The sequence below is a fragment of the Strigops habroptila genome, chromosome 2 (genome assembly GCF_004027225.2).
Source record: "Strigops habroptila isolate Jane chromosome 2, bStrHab1.2.pri, whole genome shotgun sequence".
In the NCBI taxonomy this organism is placed as follows: Eukaryota; Metazoa; Chordata; class Aves; order Psittaciformes; family Psittacidae; genus Strigops; species Strigops habroptila.
The window spans coordinates 10,313,428-10,330,490 of record NC_044278.2 but is presented as its reverse complement, the minus strand read 5'-3'; the positions used below and the strand labels follow the sequence as shown (position 1 = coordinate 10,330,490).

Sequence of the window (17,063 nt, the reverse complement as noted above, 5' to 3'; positions counted from 1 at the left end):
GCACTGCAGCATGACGTCACGGGCGCGGCGGGGGCCGGCGGGGGTCGGTAGCCAATGCGAGGGGCCGCCGCGCCAGGTGCGGTGCGGTGCGGTGCGCCCCCTGCCACCGCAATCCGGGCAGGGCACGGAGAGGCGCGAGGGCTGGCGGTGGGTTTGGGGGGGGGCTTCAAAACCGGCGCCCGGTGCGTCGCCCCGGGAAGCATCTCGCAGCTGCGGGAGGAGCAGGCCGGGAAGGGGGCGTGAAGATCGGGTGGGTGCCGCGGCGGGGGGCTGCAGGCAGTATACAGAGTCCGCCGCCCGTCCGCGACGGGATCGGCGTCTCCCCGACGGGCTGGCCGGCCCGGGAAGAGCGGGAGCTAAGACACCGCTCTGAGGAAGCTCGCAGCTAACCGGCGTCACGGTGCGAGAAGCGGCCAGCGGCGGGGGAAGGCTTGCCGCTGGTTGGCAGCCAAGAGTTTTAACAGCAGCAGCCGCCCCCGAGGAGGGCGGAGGGTGAGGAGGTGACCCGCCGCTCTCGCGTCCTGCCCAGCCGAGGCGGAGATGCTGGCAGCAGAGGCAGTGTCAGCCTTTTCCGCGCCCCCCGGCGCGGGGACTCTTACTGCAGCGGGGAGCCCGGGGGCCGGGCAGCCTCGCAGCTCTCGCCGCACCGCGGGAGGGGAACCGGCCCGCCCGGCGAGCCTGCTCGGACCCGGCTCCGTGCCTGTCCCGCTCCTTGCCCCCTGTCCTTCTCGCCGTCGGCCCTGTCCCTCTGCCCCGGGATGCCGCCCAACCTCACCGGGTATTACCGCTTCGTCTCCCAGGAGAACATGGACAATTACCTGCGCGCTTTAGGTAACGCCACCCTCCTCATCCCTCTCCTTTCTCCCCCTTTGCTCCCTTCTGCCTCTAAAGAAAAAAGTCAGAAGTCAGGAAGGGGTTTAGGAACCCTCTGGTCCTTCTGTCTGTGACCATTGCTTTTGCGCTGTGGTGGGAGGAGGGAGGAGGTATCATGGCTGTGGCTCCCTGGCTAACAGAGCGGAGCTCTGCGGGGATGCTGCTAGAGGAGGGGCCCAGGCCGTCCACAGATCTCCCCTCCCTCTCGTTCTCCAGATATCAATGTGATCTTGCGAAAAGTGGTTTGCCTTTTGAAGCCCGATAAAGAGATTATCCACACGGGAGATCATATGGTCATCCGCACGATCACTTCCCTGCGAGACTATGTTATGGATTTCGACCTGGGAGTCCAGTTTGAGGAAGACCTGGGACCTGTGGATGGGCGCAAGTGCCAGGTGAGAAGCCCAAGCTGTGAAGTTTGGCAACAGACTGGGGTGCACTAGAAATTCAGGTACCTGCCTAACTTTTGATTCATGAACCCGGTGAGAGCCCAGCCCAGAGCTGGCATGCCCATGCAGGTCCAAGAATAGGTAGTTCCATGAGTAAACCACTAACACCAAACAGCCAGAAACCCAGTTCTCTGGGCCCCAGAGGGTATTATCCTCTGAAGCAAAGCCCTGAAAAGACAGAACATCAGCCCGCTCGGCAGTACTCTGTTGCACTTGGAAGCCAGAGGGTCATTCACCTCCTGCAAAGAGCATCAGTCCCAAGGAGCCACCGAAGAGACACCAGATCAGGGACTGCATTTGTAAATGTGTGTGAGAGGAACTGCCAGTGTCATCACTGGAAACCTGTATTGCCAGGACCTGCTTCTCTTGGGACCACATCTTTCCCCTTTTCTCCTTTTCAGACAACCGTCTCCTGGGAAGGGGATCAGTTGGTGTGTGAGCAGCTGGGAGAGAAGAGGAACCGAGGCTGGAGGCACTGGCTGGAGGGGGACCAGCTGCATCTGGTGAGGAGGGGTCCAGCGCAGCCCGCTAAATCCCGGTGGCAGCGGGCAGGGGACACGCAGAGCGGGGCTGTGGACTCTGAGCCGTGCAGCTTCCTTCCAGCTCCCCTCAGACTCCGGCCCCGGCTCCTCGGGGGGCAGCGTCCACTGCACACAAACATCCGGCTCCAGTGTTTAAAAGATAACGAGGCTCAGCAAAGGCAACGGCCCTTCCCTGCCCCGCGGCCTGACCCCTGGGGCTTTGGGAGGGGTGTGCAGCAGCATGTGGCCGGAGGGCGGGCGGGGAGGCAGCTGGGGAGGGAGGCGAGTCGGGGATCCAGCCTCAACTCCTCTTTCGCCTCCCTTTCCCCAGCGCATGACCGCTGAAGATGAGGTGTGTGTCCAGGTTTTCCAGAAGGTGAAGTGAGCGCTCCGCCGAGGGATGCCCCGCGTTGACAAAACAAACAAAGCCCGAGCGAGACGAGCTCCTCCGTAGCAGCCTCTGTGTTTTCTAACGCCTCGTCTCTCGCCCAGCAGCGGGCGGGACGGGACGGGACGGGGGTCACGGCGGGGCCGGGCCTGCGGGGAGCGGGAGGCGGGGAGAGGAGGCGGCCACGGTGGGCCGGGGCAGGAGGGCGATGGGCTCCGGCTGCACGGAGGCTCCTTTCAGAATAAGAGCGGTTGGAGAGGAGCGGGGCCGGGGCTGCCCCACGGCCGGTCCCCAGCAGTCCCCAGCGCCCGGGGAAGCAAGGGGTGATGCCCGAGTGGGCAAGGGTGGCTGAGGCTGCCCCTCCTTCTGCAGCCACCAACACCAGCCGCCTTCTCCTGGCCCCTGGGGATGCCACGTTCGTCTCAGGATGCCGGCACCCTCGTGTCAAAAACAGAACAGTCAAGGATTTTCGTGTAATGGTGTGAAATCGGAGGGCTGGGACAAGGGAACTGAGCTCCTCAGAAGGTCCCGAGGGTGAGGAAAGCTCAGGCTCTCCTCCTGATGTACAAAATGATGGCCAGCTCCAGCGCCAGCTCTCCTGGTGTTCCTGGCAGCCTTTCCCCATGGCTGTCATAGCTCTCCTGGTTCACACATCCTCTCTACGATCAGAGACCAAGGGGCAGAACCAAAGGAGGTGAGGTCCCCCAAAAAGCCAGACCAGTGCCAACGAGGTGTCCTTTAATGAAGACATCTGATGTGCACGAGCCCATAGGCAGTTACTTCCAAAGGACACTTGTGTTTGTCCCCTGAAAAACGAATGAAGGGCAGGGTATGCAGAAATGTGCCACTACAGACATCACCAGAACCAAGAGCTGGCAGATCTTGAAAACACAGGCCGTCTCCACAAGAGCCAGGTTGGACAGGTCTTGAAGCAATCTGGTCTAGTGGAAGGTGTCTCTGCCCGTGGCAGGGAGTTGGAACTGATTGACCACTAAGGTCCCTTCCAACCCAAACCAGGCTGGGATTCTATGATTTTCAAGCTGAAAAAATGCAGGTTTTTACTGCAGCAGCTCATCTCAAAAGCAGTATTTTCCAAAGAGCGTCTTTTCACAGAACCGCAGAGATGAGTGCCATGAGAAAAGCTTTACTTCAGAATGTGGTAAGCAAGGGGTCAGGAAGCTGCAGCTGTATCTCTGATGTTGACCTCTGGCCCTTCAAGGTTGTCTCTGAGGACATCCCAGGCTGCAGCGCCCTGTCAGCAATCTGGTCTAGTGGAAGGTGTCCACAGTGCAAGAGTACCACTGCATGGGACACAATCAGACCCAGCAAGCAATCATAGCCATGTCATCCAGCATGTCATTTATCTGCTTTATGCAGACCTCCACAAACCATCATTCCTGCTATCGCAAGGAGCCTTTGTTATACCACAAGGTGGAGAAAGGCAGAGGTTTGACTGGCAGCAGCTGAAGCTGGTTCAGCTGTTGCCCTCTTTATACTCTTTATACTCCTCCATACAATAAAAGTCCATCTGAGCTGTTTCTGACCCCAACACCAAGCTGGCTTCACCATGTCAGGCTGTGATCAGCAACTGATGAGCTCATTTCAGGCCCTGCACCACAAGCTGGTATAAACTTTCATTTCCTGAGCCTACATTCTGGTTTGATAGTAGACAGCAATTGCCTTCAGGTGGTTAGCCAGACTCTTCCATTGGCATGTCAACCATCCACATAATTGTCATGTAAGCCTATGAGGTGATATGCAGAGTGGATTGCTTCTGAGTGGTTACCAGCGACCATATATCCATGATAGCCTTTTGTCTTCAGGAAGCATCCCAACCAGAACCATAGGTAAGAATCATACCCACTTGTTGTGGTCCACGCTCATGGTAATCATAAGGGATAGTATTCCAGCCTATTCTAGGGCTTCAGTTAGTAGCTACCAGCACTATTAATTTTATCATGCTATGGGTATGATGCCTAAGTCAGACAGTGACTTTGCACAATGGTACTATATCGCTGAGACATGAGCCTGTGGGATGTGAGGATGCATAAGGCAGCGGATAGGGTATGATATTGGGAGGACACCGTCTTTGTTCTTGCCCCTTGCTGAGTGGCTAGTATTGCAGAACTACATCCCTTCTGGGGTGTTACACTTGGTTCTGCTCCTTGATTTAGAAGACACAGACTACCGAGCTGCTGCTGCTGCTCACCATCTCATACCAGGGGGAAGATCCTTCTTTTGGTCTAGGCCATCTTCATATCAGCCAGAGCTGCAGGAGTGGCATGATTTGTCTGAAGAAGTAGCACAGGCCTGGCTGTGTGAAGCCCAAGCCTGATGGCTGGTGGCAGAGTGTCCCCAAAAGGCTGTGGTGGGTAGTTGAAGGGGGTTGAAGGTAGAGAGGCCTGGGAAAGCAGCTCAGTGTTTAACCACAGCCTGGGTCTGTGGCCCTGGTGTACTGCAGGGTAGGGGGTGTAGCTATAGGAGGCCAAATAGAGGTATTTCTCTGTCCTCCTTGCTTCAGGTTTGAGGATGAATTATCCAACTCATCTCTTTCTCTATGGATGAGAGGGTCTGCACGTCGGAGGATGATCTCATGGCATCTGAGGCTGTAGAGCAGGTTTCTTTCCAGTGGCCTCCTGCAACAACTGTGTTAAAAGCAGGAGTTTCTGTCCATCAGAGGATATTGGCATCTTCTAAAGAAACTGAAGATCTATAGTTTCTTTACTTTGCTCTGATATTGTCTGGATTTATTGTCCAGTCCTCTTGCAACCCAGCCGAGCCAAGCAGGCAGCAAAGAAGTGCTAGTTTTGGCATTCCCTGGTTCTACATGTATTCTGCCCCTGAGCAAAGTAAGGCACAGACACACTCTAGAGGAAAAAAAAGGTATCAGATATTTCCTGGCTCCTCTGTGACACAAAGAGGATTGCACAGAACATCTGCAGCGGAGCGCCACCAGTGGGAGCGCTGGAGCAGGACTGAGGGCATAGCTGTATTGTTCAAATCAGGTCTATGGGACATGTATCAGAGCTGGGCTGCTCCACTACAGCGTATTCCCAGCTAACCACCCTTGTTTCACCAGCCGACGAGCTCTCCTAGCAGCCCAGATGGTGCTACCGGGGTGGAGGGAAGAAATGAAGGCACGGGAGTTGTGCCATGACAGTGCCATGGGGAGCTCCCAGTAGTGCCCCCCTGGGTAGAAGATTCCTTGTCAAGAGCACACTGAAACGATCAGCTTCCTTACAAAGGATCCTCATTCACTTCTGTCTATCCGTGCTTTGCCAGGGAACACTCTGTTCGTAACAGCTCTCCCAAAGAGTTGTTCCCAGTGCTTGCCACCTACTTTGCAGATGTGGTTTCCCGTAAAAGCTTTCCTTCTGGTGGGACAGAGAGCCAGCTGAACCTGCTCTGGCACGGCACAGCACAGCGGTGAGCCTGCCCAAGCCTGTTCATCATGCAGAGGAGATATCTGGACATCAGAAAGTACTGAGGTAATGTCCCCCACTTCATCTCAATTCCGATGTGTGGGGCCATATGGTATTATTACAGAGGCACTAATTGCATGTTGATGTGATCTTTTCTAGGTAATAATTCAAAGATTTGGTAAGCAGGTTCTCTAATACACTTCCATAAATATCCCAAAGATGCTTTCTGCATTCTTTTTAACACTATTTTCATCTGAATTCAACGTTTTGTGTAGCTATGAATTATTTCCTGTGATTTCAATGCAAGAAACTTGCTTATTTCTCTGAAGCCACTCATAATTCTAAAAAGAAAACACTAACATGGTAGGTTTACCTCTTACACCAAAATCTGCAGCTAAGAAACTTTAAGCTTCACGAAGTTGGTGGCACACAGCATGTCTTGGGCACTACGTTGATAAAAGTCTGAAACGTGTTTGCAAGTTGCTGGCTTTTTCTAATTTCCCAGTTAAATACTGAAGGCCTTATCTATCTATCTTGTTTCTCCTAAAAATGCTTGCAGAAGGAAGAGCAAGAAGGTTCCTTGGAAAGGGACTTGTTCTCGGAAGTCCTTTAATTATAGAATCCCAGACTGATTTGGGTTGGAAGGGACCCTAAAGCTCATCCAGTTCCAACTCCCTGTCACGGGCAGGGACACCTTCCACTAGAGCAGGTTGCTCCAAGCCCCTGTGTCCAACCTGGCCTTGAACACTGCCAGGGATGGGGCAGCCACAGCTTCTCTGGGCACCCTGTGCCAGCGCCTCACCAGCCTTGTAGTGAAGAATTATTTCCTAATATCTAATCCAAATCTCCCCTCTGTCAGCTTAAAGGTTTATCCATTTTCATAATATCCAACTCAAATGTCTGAGGTTTCTTGCTTTCCCTGAAGAAGCTCCCAGTTCCCATCACAAAAAGCCTTTGCAGTGCTCCTCAGCAAGCCAGGACAGAGAAAACTTGACTTTAATGAATTTGTTAAGACTAAACCTCCTCGTCTCCTGCACCAGGGAACTTCCCAGAAGGAGCGGAGGGGAGGGACACACTTCCCAGGCGGGACATCTTTCCTGCGAGAAATCACACTTCCAAGGCGGGACATCAAACTCCGAGCAGCTGCCGGTTTGGAGACCGAACCCCGGAAGGGTCTTTAGCAATTGTTCCGCCGCCTCCTCGCCCAGGATCGGGACGTGACAGCTCCGTAAGCGCCCCGCGGAGCCGGTGTGCGCGGCCAGAGCGCTCGGCAGCAGGGGGCAGCAGGTCCCGGTCTGTTCGCAGCAGGGCTCGCTCTGCCCTCCCTCCGCTTCCCCTCCCTTCGCCTCCCCGCACCGCCCGCACCGGCGTCCCGCTGACCGCCGCTGCGGAGCTCCGGCCGGGGCCGCGGGCAGGACGAGCGGGGAGCGCGCACGGCGGGCGAGCGCATGGACGTGTGAGTGGGGGCATCTGGGGACGGGGGAAGCACGGCCGAGTCTTTGCAGGGAGGGAATGGGGAGGTTGGACCCTTCCAGGAAGGAGGAGAGGTCAGTGGGGCTGAGCTGGCACTCACTGTCCCTGCATGAAAGCTTTGCTAGCACTTACGTAGGGCTGAGGATAAAGGATCTTCCTAGATGATGTTTTTCATGAGATCGGGGCAGTGAGTGTGTTTTGGAGGGACATTGATAGTCCCGTTCCCCAGAGAGGAAGAGGGGAGACGTGCAGGATGAGAAAGAGAGTGCCAACTGTTGAAGAGAGATGGAGGCATGGCTGGGTAGAGGGCTGCCCAGGAGGCACTGCAGGATTGCTCCTCAGCAAACGGAGCTTGAGATCTTCAGATCCTTACCAAATGTGTGGGGCAAAGATCCTAAACCAGCCAGAAATGACCCACTGGCCCAGAGCCCCAGAGAACCAAACTTCCCCTGGTTCTACAGGACCCAGCTCATGACTGCTCAGGGAATTCAGCTGTGCTCCTTCAAACTGCTCCCTGGGTTGGTGAATCTTTTTGGCTGGGTCACACAATGCCTTGCTGGAGCCTGGGTAGTGCTGGTGTCTTCATTTCAGCTTGTCCTCCTTGTTCCCGAGTGACCCAAGCCAGGAGCTGGACCTGCAACTAGGCCTCTGATGTTTGGATTCCATTAGACAGTGCACGAGTCACTTGTGAAGTCTCCCCTGATGCTGAATGACCTAATTCTGTGCAATGTCATAGTTTTCTTGCTGCATTCACAGGCACGTTCCTTTCCTCCTGTGGGCCTTCCTGTTTCTTGAAGTGATCAGTTCCAGTCCAGTCCCAGCAAAGCTTTTTGGGGAGATCAGATCCCCCGGTTATCCCAAGCCATATCCCAACAATAACATCAGCATCTGGGATATCCACGTCCCAAAAGGATATGTGGTGAAGCTGACCTTCAGATATTTTGATCTGGAGCCATCCGAGTCCTGCTTCTATGACTATGTTAAGGTATGTGCATAGATACCTGGGCCAAGGTGTGCCTGGAGATGGGAATGTGGTGGCCACCACGTGCAATGGCTCTTCATTCACCAGACCTCCTCTCATGCTTCCCACAAAGGAAGGGGAAGGAGTTAAAGATAGAAATGGGTGGAGCAGGTACTGGCAGCTCATGGCTGGGTAATAGCGATGCACGGAGCAGACTGAATCTTACGAGACTACAGTGATTTCTCCTTAACCTTGACAGATCAAAGCAGACAAGAAGGACTTGGGCCGATACTGCGGCCAGCTTGGGTCAACCACAGGCAATCACCCAGGAAGAAAGGAGTTTGTATCTAAGGGGAACAGGATGCACCTGGCATTTCACTCGGATTTCTCCAACGAAGACAATGGCACAGTGATTCCCTACAGGGGCTTCCTGGCCTATTACCAAGCTGTGGGTGAGTAGGTAATACCCTCAGCATGCAGAAAGAAGCCTGTGTGGCTCCAACCAGTTTTGCCCCCTGTCAGGCAAATAAAGAGAAGCTGTAAGCAAGAATATGGATCTCTATGTACTTTCAGTGTACAGTAGAGAGGTTTAACACTTTCCTCCCCTTGTCCCTGCATCTCCTGTGTCTTCAGATCTTAATGAATGTGACCCTAACAATGCTGCTGAGAAAGACGAACGGCCTCAGTGCCAGCACTTCTGCCACAACTATGTGGGTGGCTACTTCTGTTCTTGCCGGACTGGCTACCAGCTTCAGAGTGACCACCACTCCTGCAGAGGTAAACTGAAACGCTGAAAGATCAGAGGGTTACAGGGAAGTAACCAGGAGGGGTGGGAGAAGAGCCTTAGGGAGCAGCTGACAGGGCTGCAGAACACACGGCTCCGCAATGTGACCTCTACTTTCTTCCTCGACACCAGCTGAGTGCAGCAATGAGTTGTTCACGGAGGCATCTGGGTACCTGAGCAGCCCTGACTACCCCCAGCCGTATCCTGAAGACCTCCGGTGTAACTACAGCATCCGCCTGGAAAAGGGCCTCTCTATCATCCTGAAGTTCTTGGAACCCTTTGAGATTGACGACCACCAGCAAGTCCACTGTCCTTATGATCAGCTCAAGGTACTGGAGATTAGCAAACTCTACTTCCAATCCTGCTGCCAGACCTGGACAAAAATTGCGGTGACACCACTATTCGAATGATAAATAGCACAAGGAGAATGTCCCAGCATGAATCATGGAATCCCAGATGGGTTTGTGTTGGAAGGGACCTTAAAGCTCAGCCAGCTCCAACCCCCTGCCACGGGCAGGGACACCTCACACTAGATTAGGTTGCCCCAAGCCCCTGTGTCCAACCTGGCCTTGAACACTGCCAGGGATGGGGCAGCCACAGCTTCTCTGGGCACCCTGTGCCAGCGCCTCAGCACCCTCAAAGGGAAGAACTTCTTCCTTCTATCCAATCTCAATCTCCCCTGTGGCAGGTTAAAGCCATTCCCCCTTGTCCTGTCCCTACTTGCAAAAAGTCCCTCTCCAGCTTTCTTATAGGCCCCTTAAGATACTGGAAGGCTGCTTTAAGGTATCCATGAGAGGAAAGAAGGACTGATGTCTTCTCTTGTCCCGCCCTCAGCGTGCTAAATTGTCACTGTCCTGAGGTTAGAGGCTCTGGGTCACAGGCCCCCATGAGTGGAGCCAAAAAAAATCATCTTTCTTACAGTTTTATCTCCCTTTGATTTAATCTCAGGGTTTGAAGGGCTCGATAGCTCTGATTCCCATGATAAGGGAGAAGTAGGTCTTGTGGTAGGTCAGCCCTTTGTTCTGATCTGGCAGTAGCAAACTTGGTCTCTATTGAAATAGGGCTACTGGAGCATGTGTGTTTCTGTCCTTGTGATACGTGTTTTCCTCATCAGATCCAAGCACAAGGGAGAGAGATTGGTGAATTCTGTGGCAAAGAGTCACCCGGTAGCATTGAAACCAACAGCAATGAGGTGGACATACTCTTCCTCACTGATGAGTCAGGGTTCAGCCGTGGCTGGAAGATCCGCTACACCTCAGAGAGTAAGGCATTCCTTCCCCAGAGGCTACTATGGCCCCTCTACGTCATTTGTTAATACCCACATACTTTGTCCCATTCTCTATCAGAAATACGGTGCCCACAGCCTGTCCCGCAGGATCAGTTTACCATCATCAGAGACCTGCAGCCTGTCTATCAGTTTCAGGACTATTTCATTGTCAGCTGCAAGACTGGGTATAACCTGATGGAGGTGAGATCCCTTCTCCACTCCCTGCAGCCCTATTCTGGCTTCTGTTCAGTTTGTGTAAGATTTCACCTTTCAGTAAAGCTTTCTTTGGAGATGATTTCACTCATGGCAATCTCTTGCAATTTCTGTTTCTTCCTTGCTTCTATCCGTTTTCTTCCAGTGGTTTCTCCTTTCTTAGCTCCCTTCCTTATGCAGTTACTGTTTCACAAGGCCCTGGCATAGGATGAGAGACAAAGATCCCAGGAAACATTGGTAAGCAAGAATACCTCCTTGGGAGGATGTGAAATCAGCCTTGAAGCAGAAGAGGTTACCTGCCTCCCTTGCCATCCTATTGCCAGGGCTGGGTAGTGCCCAGACTTGTCATGTTTTCATGGCTGCTGCTATCTTTGCCAGCTTCAAAGAATCTGTAGCCTGTGGCAAACACAGGATAGAGGAAAGGTAGCAAAGGGAGGGGACTGCAATAGGCTGCAGAAGGGCAACCATTGGACAGCAGTGAAAAGATGTCAAGATAGAGTAACACTGTAATGTGGGGAAGGGAATGTAAGGCCGTAACCAACAGAGATGTTTTTCTCTCCCACGCAGGGCAACCGAAAGCTGCTGTCCTTCACGGCTGTCTGCCAGGCTGATGGGACATGGCATCAATCCATGCCCCGCTGTGAAAGTGAGTGAGCTGAGAATGGGGATTATGCACCCTGCTGTGGATTTTCCCTATCCAAGAACAGGGGGAGATCAGCCTCTATGGCTCAATTTGTCTCTGGCCATAGACTCATGGATATGCCGGTTGAAAGAACCCGTGGAGGCCCGCTGTTACCTTTTATTACATTTTTCCTCTTGCAATAACTTAATGTTTTTCCTTCCTTACAAACTCATATAAAATATAACCCCAAAAATTGCTATAATGTTGTAACATCTAAAAGCAAAAGCTCCCAGCCTGGCGTTGTGGAACACCCTCTCTCTGTCCACTGTACTAACTGGTCCTTCACATCCTGGCCACAATCCGAGTGGAGCCTTACAGTGTCTTGATTCAGCTCTTCTTGCTTTCTTTTCCTGTTCTGTAGTTGTGAACTGTGGCAACCCCCCAGCTCTGACCAATGGGGCATTCAGCTACGTTAACAAACCTGCAGACAACAGTTACCAGGCAGTGATCACGTACCGATGCAACGAGCCATATTATCACATTGTCACTGGACCAGGTGGTGGTGAGTCCTAATCTCATACAGACACTGAAGTCTGTGCATGAAAAGCTCACTCAGGGTTTCCAGTTAGAATTGTCTGTGCTCCCCAGGCTTACAGCTCACGCTTTCCTCCTGTGAAGGCTCGCCAGGCTTTCCTTGCCTTTGCAGCATAGCTCGTGAAGCTTGTTGTCTCAGCGTATTCCCAGCTTGCTCCATTCCCGGATTTAGAATCACAGAATAGTTAGGATTGGAAAGGACCTTAAGATCATCTAGTTCCAACCCCTTGCAGGGCAGGAACACCACACACTAAACCATGCCATCCAAGACTCTGTCCAACCTGGCCTTGAACACTGCCAAGGATGGGGCATTTGCAACTTCCTTGGGCAACCTGTTCCAGTGCTTCACCACCCTCACAGTAAAGAACTTCATCACATCCCTCCTCTGTGCTCTCCTTAACTTTTGCAGAAGGTCTTATTCTTTCATCTATAGTCATGATCTATTTTTCTCCAGTGGATTTCATTCTTTCAATGGAATTTGAGTCATGAGTGTCTGGGAATCACCAAAACTCTGAAACCTCAGCACAGCAGTCTCAATTGCTACAAATGTGCAAAGACACTCTCATATGCCTTCTTTTTGTACCCGAGGCATGATTTGATGACACGAAAGCTTTGGTTACAAGAGCAGTATAAGAAGTTCATTATTTCCTTGCCTTGTCTGTTCATTTAGCCTCATTTTGAAGCTGAACCAGTTCCTAGATATGGTTGCCAGCATGAACACCCAGTGGTGCAGCATACGTGAGAGGTGACATGCTAGCACTGGGGCCAGAAGCAAGCAGCTAAGGAGTTCTTTAAGTTGCTACTGAAGTTGAATTTGATTATTCTTGCATTTGAGTTTAACTCCTTCATAAAGAGCCAGAGCTCAGTCTCAACAGAAAACAAGAACAAAACCCGGAGTGAGTAAATGTCAGCACCGGCCAAATTCTGATAAGGAATCATCATGATTTAGTCCCCTGGAGCTGAGGTGCTTTGAGATGTACATGTTATCCCAGATGGATGGGAATAGTGGCTTTTTCTGGGAAAAGGTGCTTTGAGATGGAAGGCTGAGTGCAGTATGTGGGACACCTTGGAAAGAGAAACCCCTTCAAAATTGTCCTGTCCTGTCCTATCCTATGCTATTCTTCCTTCCCACCCCACGCGTGCAGATCTGAGCCTCATTCATTTCCCCCTCATCTTGCAGAGAACTTCACCTGCTCTCCTGAGGGAACCTGGGTGGATGGAGATGGCCGGGTGAGGATTCCTGCCTGCTTGCCAGGTCAGTAAAAATCTGACTTTGTCTGATGTTTACCGAGTCATGCTTACAGTCAGCACAAAGCCAGGACAACATGCAGGGAGGGGAGTGAGGATAATGGTATTAGTGAGGGAGGCAAACTAAAGTGAAATCAAACAGTGATGGTGTAGGAAAGAGAGAGAGAAGCCAGGGCCACAGAGGCCATCATGATTTCCTTGCATGTCTCCACAGTGTGTGGGAAGCCAGTGAATCCCGTTACTGAAGTGCAGCGCATCTTGGGCGGCAAGGCAGCGAGGAGAGGCAGCTTCCCTTGGCAGGCTCTGACTGGCATCCATGGCCGAGGCGGGGGTGCGCTCCTGGGTGATCGCTGGATCCTGACTGCTGCCCACACCATCTTCCCCAAAGGGGCTATAGGGAAGAATGCAAACCTGGATGAGCTAGCCGAGGAGGCTAACGTTTTCCTTGGCCACACCAGCGTAGAAGAGCTCCTCAAGATGGGTAACCACCCTGTACGTAGGATCTTTATCCATCCAGATTATAACCCTAAAGATGATCACAACTTCGATGGGGACATAGCCCTGCTGGAGCTGAAACACCCAGTAACCCTGGGCCCTACAGTACTGCCTATCTGTCTCCCAGATGCTACCAACACCACATTCTACATGGATGGGCACGTGGGCTATGTGAGTGGCTTTGGTGTGGAAAAATACTTTATCTCAAATCATTTGAAGTACGTAAGCCTACCCGCGGTTGCTCGAGAGAAGTGTCAGAGTTGGCTGGACAGTAAGAAGAATGATGTACCTATGGTTTTCTCTGAGAACATGTTCTGTGCTGGCTTCCTCACAGTCAAACAGGATACCTGCCAGGGGGATAGTGGGAGTGTCCTCACTGCGTTAGACACAGAAAGTGGTCGCTGGGTGGCTACCGGTATTGTTTCTTGGGGTATCGGCTGTGCCGAAGGCTACGGCTTCTACACCAAGATCATCAACTATCTGGACTGGATCAAAGGGATAGTAAAGGAGGATAAGCTCTAGATGTTGCTGTCCTACTAGCTGAAGAATCACTGCTAGCATATAAATTTCCAGACACAGCGAATCATATCTAAAGCTTTTGATGATGTCCCAAAGGTTTTTCAAACACACAGACCACGTAACCTTCATCATAAACACTTCTGAAAGCCACCATGATGAATTCTTAGTGGTACCATCAAAACTTACCAAAGCTTCTGTACTATTGGCAGCTTGTGGGACACCTTTGTGGATGTTCTAGTTCTTCCAAATGAAGCCTCAATAATATCAGGAGATGTGATGACAGCAAACATGTTACTGTTTGAAGTGCTATTATCATCAGACTACTGCAGTCTACTTTTGTACTCTATTGTGTGGGAAGGTTGCAGAGCAGCAGACTTTGTTGAAGGATGTGGTACTTTGTGCTGAGTACAGTCTGCGTATGTTCACTGGCATCAGTGAGAGTCTATGAATATTAAAATCACTGCTGGAGAAACCAGGTGTGGAATGGGTTTTCTGTCTTTAGCAAGTACTAAATATTGCCCATCACTGAAAGCAACTTGTGGGCTTTACCTACCACTGAAGTGTTTCCAGTTCTGCAACAGCACATGGCAGTTGTTCCCCTGTCACAAAACCACCATTAGATTAGCCAGTCTGAAAAACCAGGTGACTCCAAGAGAGGCAAAAGTAAGTTGTCTGTGTGGGGCCACATTCAAAAGAGAGGGAAGACAACAACCAGTATCATGGAGAAAAGAGCTCAGGAACCTTTACTGATGAGAATTTGAGGATGGGGTTTTTTATGCTACATGAAATAAAGCTCTGACCGCCCGAGAGCAGCTCTAAAGTGATGCTGACTCACAGAGAAGATGACCCCTCTTGTTTTGTGGGTAGTCTCTGGAGTTGTCTTGACTAGTTTTGCTACTACAGAACAACCTATTTTCTTCTTGTGAGTCACTTAGAGAACTGAAGCCTGCAAGAGCTCAACAGAGAAACTCTGGCACTAAGGTCACCTTCTCGCACTGTTTTCTGAGATCCAGCTCCAGATCCCAGGTGTCAGTATTTCCTTTGCTGTTGAGATAATATACCCTGGGGAGGGACCTGTGAAACTGCACATCTGAGATAAGCTCATCCATGATCTCCAAGAGAATTCTCATGATTTTTCCCATTTGTATGAGCAAAAGGGGCTCATGAGAGGCAAGAAGACCATGGAAAAACAAGGTGTCCAGTTGTACAGGAGCAATGGATAAAACCTGGTCTGGGGGAGGGAAGGGAGAATGAGGCATATGCAACTAGGCGCTATTCCCTGTGAAGAACAGGGAATTTCTGGGATGCCCAGTGAGTACAGGTGACAAGAACAATAAAATACCCACTCTTCAGTCCTTGTAAAAATTGGAGAAGCCATTTATAAAGAATCTCCTGCTTTGCAGGAGCCTGGGAACCTTTGAGAGAATCAATGAGTTGCCAAAAATTCCTTTAACGCTCCTAGGAATAGCAATGCCAGCTAAATAAGTATCTTTCCTGTTACCTATTCCTGGACCATTCGGCCACATTTCTGGTCCTCTTCTCCTCTGCTGTCCTGCATTGATTTCAGCAGTTTGTCTTCCTCTCCTTTTGCAGAGAGGATGAAGTTAATCAGTGAGTAACCATGAGTCACTGCTGGCTGAGTGGCTTTGTGCTCATAGAAGCTAAAGGAACGTCTTACCTTGGTTTGAAGGTCACTTTTCCGAACTGAAAATGGATTCCTTTTGCTCAACTTGTACTTTGTTGAGATATTTATACTGCTGAAGTATCCATCACATACCAAAGCTGAAGGTTCCTAACATCCAGCCATAGCAATCTGTAAGATTTCCAGTGGCTTTCACTCATGATTATCCCAGAGGTTTGGGCATGTCTGTGTCATTTATGACATTCTAAGACATATCGTGCAGTCATCAAATCTTGTTACAATGGCACCACTGCCATTGTTATTATAATTGTTTCTTCCATTGACATTGTTTCTTTGCAATATAGAGTCACCTCTTTGCACAAGAGGAACAGGGGCTAAGACTGCAGCCTGGACTAGTTACCAGGGATGGACACTTCCCTTTTGCGCTTCAAAAGATGATAGCTAAGTCCATCTACTTAGTAACAAGAAGGAATGACTATAAAACTTCATACAAGATTAAAGTTGGCACATGCAGATATAAAAGTAAAAAGCACTGAACGTCCTGTGGGTCACAGTTCCTCGGGAATGTAGTTTAAGATCCTTGGTTACTCGCCCAACAATGAAACAACCTTTTGCTTGTTACACAAAGCTGAAGGTGCTTGAACAGAGTGGAGGAATCTATATGAGATTTCCCAAGAGCTGCACGCATCCTCCTCACCATAGAATCAACTAGGTTGGAAAAGACCTTTACAATCATCAAGCCCAGCCATTCCCCCAAGCACTGCCATTTCCTAGGCTCTCAGAGGAGGTTTCTAGTCCAACCCACTGCTGACAGCAGGACTCATTTCAGAGCTCCAGGGCCTTGCGTGGGCAAATGATGAAGACGTCCAGGGACAGAGATTCTTCTGTGTCTTCTATGGCGCTTGTTCCAGTGCTGACCCATGCCCTGGGAAAAAGCCCTATTGGGAATTCCCATGTTGCAATTCATGTCTATTGTCTCTCGTCCTGTCACTGTTCACCTTTCTGAAGAGTCTTGCTCTGTGTACTCTCTAGCCCTCCTTTAATTATGTGAATACAGCAGTTAGATCCCACTTTTAGCTTCCTCCTTTTCAAGCCGAACAAACCCAGCTTCCTCTGTCTTTCACCATATGGTATCTGTACTAGTTCTTTGACCATCTTAGTGGAAGGATATCTGTGAGTGATATAAGACTTTCTGGAGCAGAAGACACCTCTAATGCATGTCAGGTAATTTTGTTCCACAACACTAACCTTCCCTAAATCAAGTGAGCTTTATTTCATATCTAACATAATAATGTTTGAAAAATAAAGCCCTGAGGACAGGTGAATGAAAGGATTTTGAAGATGTCTCACCTGCTCAGCTTGATTCAGAAGTCTGAAGTCGTCATTGCTGGTAATGGTTGGTCAATGAGAGGCAACCATCTCAAAAGAACTTCATAAAGACTCTTAGGTAGAGAGGTGAGGTAGCACAAGTTACAGCTTGACAAAAGCTGGCAGCGTAATGTGTCAAAATGTGACTAGACACTTGATTTAGGGAGTTTCAGGAGAATTAGGTCTAGTCTGAGAAGAACAAAGGCAATACACATGCAATAGAA

At 50.7% G+C, this 17,063-nt stretch overlaps 2 protein-coding genes across 2 annotated transcripts; both read left to right on the top strand.

Moving 5' to 3' along the window:
- Positions 1 to 40: 40 nt before the first annotated feature.
- RBP5 (retinol binding protein 5) lies at positions 41 to 2,299 on the top strand. Its single transcript, XM_030471584.1, has 4 exons — positions 41 to 831; positions 1,090 to 1,268; positions 1,724 to 1,825; positions 2,175 to 2,299. Exons 1-4 carry the CDS (start codon positions 759 to 761, stop codon positions 2,226 to 2,228), a joined length of 408 nt encoding a protein of 135 aa, XP_030327444.1. The 5' UTR covers positions 41 to 758; the 3' UTR covers positions 2,229 to 2,299.
- Positions 2,300 to 6,511: 4,212 nt separating this feature from the next.
- On the top strand, positions 6,512 to 14,301 carry C1R (complement C1r). The gene is made up of 11 exons (XM_030471580.1): positions 6,512 to 7,109; positions 7,883 to 8,111; positions 8,347 to 8,539; positions 8,721 to 8,864; positions 9,004 to 9,200; positions 9,986 to 10,133; positions 10,218 to 10,339; positions 10,919 to 10,997; positions 11,395 to 11,535; positions 12,748 to 12,822; positions 13,030 to 14,301. Exons 1-11 carry the CDS (start codon positions 7,102 to 7,104, stop codon positions 13,830 to 13,832), a joined length of 2,139 nt encoding a protein of 712 aa, XP_030327440.1. The 5' UTR covers positions 6,512 to 7,101; the 3' UTR covers positions 13,833 to 14,301.
- The last annotated feature ends 2,762 nt before the right edge of the window (positions 14,302 to 17,063 follow it).